Source organism: Plasmodium gaboni, chromosome 2, assembly GCF_001602025.1.
Source record: "Plasmodium gaboni strain SY75 chromosome 2, whole genome shotgun sequence".
Taxonomy (NCBI): domain Eukaryota; phylum Apicomplexa; class Aconoidasida; order Haemosporida; family Plasmodiidae; genus Plasmodium; species Plasmodium gaboni.
Window position 1 is genome coordinate 251,925 of NC_031482.1, and position 7,764 is coordinate 259,688.

At 21.3% G+C, this 7,764-nt stretch overlaps 1 protein-coding gene across 1 annotated transcript; it reads left to right on the top strand.

Moving 5' to 3' along the window:
• Positions 1 to 152: 152 nt before the first annotated feature.
• On the top strand, positions 153 to 7,724 carry PGSY75_0208900 (6-cysteine protein; the record flags this gene model as incomplete). The annotated part of the gene is made up of 1 exon (XM_018783756.1): positions 153 to 7,724. One exon carries the CDS (start codon positions 153 to 155, stop codon positions 7,722 to 7,724), a length of 7,572 nt encoding a protein of 2,523 aa, XP_018643746.1.
• Positions 7,725 to 7,764: the final 40 nt, after the last annotated feature.

Sequence of the window (7,764 nt, forward strand, 5' to 3'; positions counted from 1 at the left end):
TTATAAATTATTATTTTTTTTTTTATATTTTTTTTTTTTATTTTTTTTTTTTTTTTTTTTTTTTTTTTTTTTTTTTTTTTAATAATATGTTTCTAAACTACCACATCTAACATTGTGCAAATATATATACATATATATTTTTTTTTTTTAATATGAACAAGAAAAGAATAATTTTTTATTTTTTCTCCTTTTTTATTTTCCTTGTGTCTGTTTTATACTATGATAATATTAAGAGTGTGTTAAATAGAAGAACAAAAAAAAAGAAAAAAAAGAAAATTTGTAAAACCAATTTTTTGGGTTCTGAAGAAAGTGAAGAAATAATATCATCAGTGAGGGATGGTAATGAGAGAGATAAGGAGAATTATTTGTTTAGATTTGAAAGATTGATAAAAGAGAGAAAATATATATGTATAAATAAATATAAAAGAAATAATAAATTAAAATGGGTTTATAAAACTACATATAATAAGACAAAAAAAAATATATGTGATGATTATAATATTTTGTTTAATTGTATAAAAGAAATGATTTATGATAGAAATAAAAAAAATCGTTTTGAATATTTCTGGTTGAATTTTTTTTATATAAATAAATATATATTTAATTTATATTATTATATGTTTGATAATACAATAAAGATAAAAAATAAAATCCACTGGCTTAAAGAAAAAATTAACATTATAAGTAATAATAATATTACACGTAGTGGTAATATATTTTATGTTGATAAATTATTTTTCTTTAATAATGAGAAAGAAGACAAGGACGAGTATAAGGATGAGAAAAAGAAACAAAGTGATATCATAAAAATGAATATAAAATTACATAATAATACAAGAAAATTATCTGTAAGTGAAGAAAATGTGGAATTGAAACCATATGTAAAACAAGGAGAAAGGAATGAAACGGTTGTAAATTTATATGAATATTTTACAGGTGGTGTAAAGAGATCGAATAATAATAATGAGATTGTTATAACATCAACTGAACAATTTCATCGCATTGTTATAATATGTTTTAAACCAACAGTTAAACATTCTCATATAATAACTAGTCCACATGATGCTTTAAATCATATAGTAGAAGAGAATGATAAAATAAAATTATCAGAAGAAATATATGCTATTCCATTTTATCCAGTATATGGTAATTTAGGTTTAAAAAATGTAATAACAACAGGAATTGTTGAATTTATGATTCCATATTTTTCTAGAGCCCAAATGAATTTTACAGTTACATGTGCAAATGGTGAGATAGATAATTTATATAAATTTGAAGATTTAATAAAAATAAGAATACGTATTCCTCGAAATACTAAAAAGATATTAGGAATAAGTACTAATGAAAAAGACAAAACAGTATTTGAAAGGATTGTAGATAATACATCAGATGAATATCGATTTAAAAGTTATAATAATAAAATAGTAGGTGTAAAATTAGAAAATTCGATTTTAGATCCTCCTGGATGTTTTAAAACTGTTTATGAAGATAATAAAATAATACAATTAGAAGTATTCTTACAATATGTAAAATGTATAAATCTAGATAGAGATAATTATAAAATACGTTTCTTTTTTCTTCCTGAAGGTTTTGGAGATGAAGAAATAGAATTTAGTTGTAAATTTACATATAAAAAAAAAACTAGCAATATAATATTTGGACTAGGAGAAACAAATGTAGATAAAGATATATTTTATTTAGAAGATGAACATGTGAAATTAAATATTGATCAAGATGTAAGTGGAGATAAAGAATTTTATAGTCATCTAAATTATAATGGTATACCATATAATATATGTAATTTTGAATATAAATCAGAATATGATGCACAAGTTTGTGAAAGAACTATACATGAATTTACTTTATTTATTTATAATTGTAATAATGTTGTAGGCACACAAATACAATCAACAGAACCTATAACAACTATTAAATATTTAAATGCTACTTATCCAATTAATAAATTTAGTGATATCACATTATTAAGTAAAGATATAGATATAGAAGGATTAGAAGAAAATTTTCGGAATTTTAAATTTTTTTTAACTTCATATATAAATCATGGTCCATTTCCATTAATAATAGAATGTGTTATATCTAATTCTAATAATGATCATCAAAATGTATATATTCTTTTACATTTAAGAACAAGTATAAAGAATAGAACTGTATCATTTTGTGATTTTGAAAAAGTAAATGGATATAATTATTTAAATAATTATATTGATGGAGATATATGTAATATAAATATTACATCTAATTCAGTTTTTGGTTTTAAATGTCCATCCAATAGTATAAAAGAACCTAAAAATTGTTTTTCACAAGTATATATAGATAAAAAAGTATATAAATTAAATGATAAATTATCAAATAAATTAATATTATATTCTATGAAACAAGAAGATCTAGCTATAGCTGGTTTTAATAATTATATTTCAAATTCTTTCTCATTTGAATGTTATTGTGTAGATAAGAATCAAACATATTCTTCTTATCAAAGCACATCAGGAGAAGATATATTAAATCATATTCTAAAAAGAATACATGTTAATTATAAAAATTATGATGAATTATATGATTATAATATACATGATAAAATTATTCATGAACCTATAATAATAAAAAAAAATACATCTATAACATATATATGTGACTTTGTAAATAAAGAACAAGTATTACAACCTTTAAATCATAAAACCAAAAATTATATATGTACTATATGGTACCCAACACCTTTAAATTATATAGCATTAGCATGTCCAACTAATCTAAGAGATGAACAAAATGATCAAACCATTTCTGAGGTATATAATTCTTTACAAAAAGATATATTAAAACCAACTGGAAAAGAACAAGAAATAGATGAAAAAAAAAAAAAACTAAATATTTTATTTAGTAAAAGAAATATATATTCTGATTTATATCACTTGCCAAAAGATGCACCCAAACGTACTATTAATAAAAATGGATTAAATATTATAAATATAGATGAAATAATACCAGGCATATTAATAAAAGACATAATTAATATTAATCTTGAAGATACAATAAAACCTGATGTATTATTAACATCTAAAAGCTCTTTGCAAAAAAGAAAATATAATACATACAAATCATATATTTTATCTACAATAAATAAGTCACCACATATGTTAGAGAAACCATCTATTATATATTATACACCTTTTTCATCCACATCTTATGATAGATCTCCACGATCAGTGTCGCCATTAACTAAATCTTCAGTTGAAGAGTCACAAGATTATATGAATATGTATAAACAATATATAAGAAAAAGAAACAGTATAGAAAATGGATTTTTTATATTTCAATTACCTCCATATTTAAAAAAAAATCAGACGATAGAATTTGCATGCATTAATGATAGTAGTATAAAAAATAAAAATGTAGGAAACAATGGTATTATGACTATACATTTAAAATCTTTTGGAAATCCAATAGATGGTTGTTATTTTTATAAAAATAATGCAAAATATAATTATTTAAAAAAGAGTATAAAAATTGATGATCCAAAAAAAGAAGAATGTAATATAAAAAGTGATGGAGAAATTGAATTTGTAGGTATTATGTGTCCATATGAAAATAATTTATATTTAACACCTTCAAAATGTTTTATGAATACATATGATAATAATGATTCATTAGTTGAAATATTAGATATCAATAAAAATTTTGAATATTATTCGAATGATAAAGGTATATCTTATTTAAAAATTCCTCAAGAATTTTTTAAACATGTACATTTATTTTGTTATTGTAATACTGATAAAGATAGTGAAGTTAATAATAATATTCTTAAGAAAAAAGAAAATAAAATAAGTTTAGAATTAAATTATTCAAATAAAGGTTTTGATATTATAAAAACTATTGATTACCAATTTGAATCGGATATACTTATAGGTTATTCTTATTATTTTAAAAGAATAACACCTATATATAGAAAAAAACATATATGTGATTTTACTACAGAAGATAATTCATTAGAACCAGAAAGTTATGATAAAATAATATATTCATGTTATTTATCTTTAGAAGATAATTTAAGTTTTGTTGATGTGAAATGCCCAAAAAATAAAAAGATTTCTAATTCAGAATGGTTATTTAAATATGGCACATTTGATAAATCATCTGAATTAATTGAAGATGATGAAAATATAAAAAAATATGAAAATATGAAATATATGCCAGAAGATAAAGATGAAATAATATATTTATTTAAAAAACAAAAACTAGAAGATATATTACCAGGTGTTATTATATTTGATAAAAATAGATATTTTTTTGAAAAAGGAAATTTTTCTTTTGTTACTCCTTTAATTGTAAAAGAAGATATTACTATTAAATTATTATGTGATAATTCAGAAACAATAATTGAAAATAAAATAGGAAAAAAAGGTATTATTCTTATTAAAATACCACAACATATTACAGACAAAAAATTTTATGGTTGTGATTTTTCAGGTGATTTAAATAAAAAAAAAAAAACATCATTTTATTATTCATCTATTTATGATTTAAAAACACAAAATCAATATTGTGAAATTAAATTAAAAGAAAATATTATTATAAGTTTAAATTGTCCTAATGGTAATATTAATCCAAATAATTGTTTTAATAACGTTTTTTTAAAAACAAATATGAATGAACAAATAACTGAAGGTATACAAAATATATTTGATCAAGTTAAAGTTATTAATACAAAGCCACATGTTTTATTAAATAGTTCATCAACATTTTTAATTATATCTAAAATCACAAAAAAAGAATTAAATTTTTTTTGTACATGTCATCATCATGAAACAAAAAATATTGGAACTATTTATATAAAAAATGAAGATATTATTAATTTTTCTAAAGCATATAAAGAATCAAGTATATTAAAATATATAGATGTTACACCATATTATTTAAAAGATACTTATATATGTGATTTCACACATAATCATTATGATATATCTTTTGATACATCTGTAAATATACAAAATATATTAGAAAGATATTTAAAAATTTTATCAGATTTTTATAATACACATGAAGAATTTACATACTTTAGTATTCATTTAAAACTAAGAAAAGAAATTATGAAAAACAAATATATAGATTATTTAAAAAAAATAATTAATGAATATAAACAAAAAGAAACTTCTGAAAAAATAAAAAAATTAACACTTTCAACAAATGATAATATAAATACTATATTTGTATATAGATGTAATATAGATCTAGGCTCATTTGATAAATTTAAAATTAAATGCCCATCTAAAATTAGTGAAGATACAGATAAGAAGCAATTATTTCAAAATTTAATATATAGTTCTAATTTAGGATTAAATGAAACAGATATGTTAAATGGATTAAATAAATTATTATATGGTTCTGTTTTAATAAATAAAAAAGAAAAAAATGTTTCCTTTTTTGAAAAAGGAGAATTAGAATTAATTATTTCTCCTTATGCTGATTCATCTAAAAATATTATTTTCTCATGTGAAAATGTTCCTAGAAATTTATTAAAAGGAATTATAGGTTCTGCATCAATTTTTATTAAAAAAAATGATAATAAAATTTTAGGTTGTGATTTTATAGACACAACAACAATAACCTCAACACATATGGAAACATCCACTTCATATTATGGTCCATATACATCATCTTCTTCACACTCTTCTTTATCATCATCTCATGATGTATTAAATGATCTTAATGAACATAATGATTTACATAGGATGAACCATATAAACACAAAAAAAAATTCGTTCGAATTCGAAATCGAACTTGTGGAAGGAAAAAATACATATTGTAATATCGAAGCTATAGAAAATGATATTGTTGGCTTTAGTTGCCCATATAATTTTCTTACAACTCCAAGTGATTGTTTTGAATCTGTACAGATTGAAGGAGTTGATAAAGAATTAGAAACACATAAATTAGAGAAATTATTAAAAGGAGTGAAAATATTAAATAATGATATCTATAAATATAATTTCACACCTTCATATATTATTTTGCCAAAAAAAATAAAAAAATCACTAAAAATTTTTTGTAAATGTAATTCAGTAAAATTAATAAAGACAGGTATTATTCAAATTAATATAATTGGAGATGATCTAAATAATTGGTTTAAAAAAGAAATTACACATAATATATTTGCATATCAAAAAATGAATTATTTTTATGATTTTTCTAAGGGACCAATAAATATAAGCTCTGAAAATGTACTTGGCATATCTACAATGTCTCTTATGTCTTCAAAAAAAATGGAAAAGAACAAAAAGGTGATACATAAAAAAGGTTATAAGGAAATTAAAAGGGGTGACGAAAATGGTGATGAAAATGGAAATAATAATGACCACATGTCTGTTATTACTTTATCGGCACCTGGTGAGGATGATGAAGATGATGAAGATGATGAAGATTCATTGGATGAAGGTGACGAAGAATATGATGAAGGAGATTCAGTGGATGACGTGAATGATGAAAGTGATGACGACTTTGATGATGAAGACAATAATATTCTTAACCCACTTAGAACCAAACAAGTATATGACATAACCATTGCTGCTTCTGAATTTAGTAAAGTCCAAGTGGTGTGCCCCTTAAGAAATTCTTCTGAGTTTAGACAATCAAAAATTAGCCCTGAGAATTTTTTTGAGTATGTATATGTATTAGAAGATAATAATGATAACAAAAGAAAGAGAAGTAAAGAACAAAACGAAAAATTAGTGACAGCAATACTTGAAGGAAAAAAAAATATAGTTGATGGATCTTTTACAAATATAGATGATAGATATAATAAGAAAAGTTCAAAAAATGCATCAGTAGAATATGATGATATGGGTAATAAAATATTTATATCTATAAAATCTGAAAAACCTAAAGCTGTTATAGGAGATATTATATCATCTAATATTTCACCTATACATATATCAAATAATATTATAAATACCTCATCTCAAAGTAATATTCATAATGAAACGATAAATTCAGATAATATCACATCAGAATATGAACAATATAATAGTTATTTAAAAGATATATTAGTTATAAAAAATATTAACGAAGTTATATCTTATGCAAATATAAAAATAGATATAAATGAACAAACATATTCAAGTTCATTACATATACCACCTCTAATATTAAAAGATGCAGAATTTTTAATTTCATGTGATAATTCATTAACATTAAATGAAAGTACAAGAGGAAAAACAGCAACTGTTAAAATAAAAGTTAAATCGAATTTCTTAAAAATTTATGGATGTGATTTTGTAGGAGATTTTTCAACTCATTTTTTAATTAGTAATAAATGGAATGATATACCAAAAAATTATATATGTAAAATTAATATACAAGATGATATGTTAATAGGTTTAGCTTGTCCAAGCTTCACAAAATTACATCCACCAGATTGTTTTGAAAATGTTATGGTGAAACAAAATGTTTATAAAAAAAATATTCTCATGGAAACAAAAAATATCTTCTTCTATAAACAAAATGATAAACCTATCTTATCATTTATACATGTCAAAAAAATTTTAGTAGAAACATTTTTATGTAAATGTTATCAAGCTACTAATACAGATTATAAAGAAGTTACTATGCAAATTTTTTATGAACCTTATGTAATGGGCACACCTAAATATACACTAGAAAAATCTATAATACAATATAAATACGCTGATTTGAAACCACCACTCCACATATAAATAAATAAATAAATATATATATATATGAATAATTTATTAT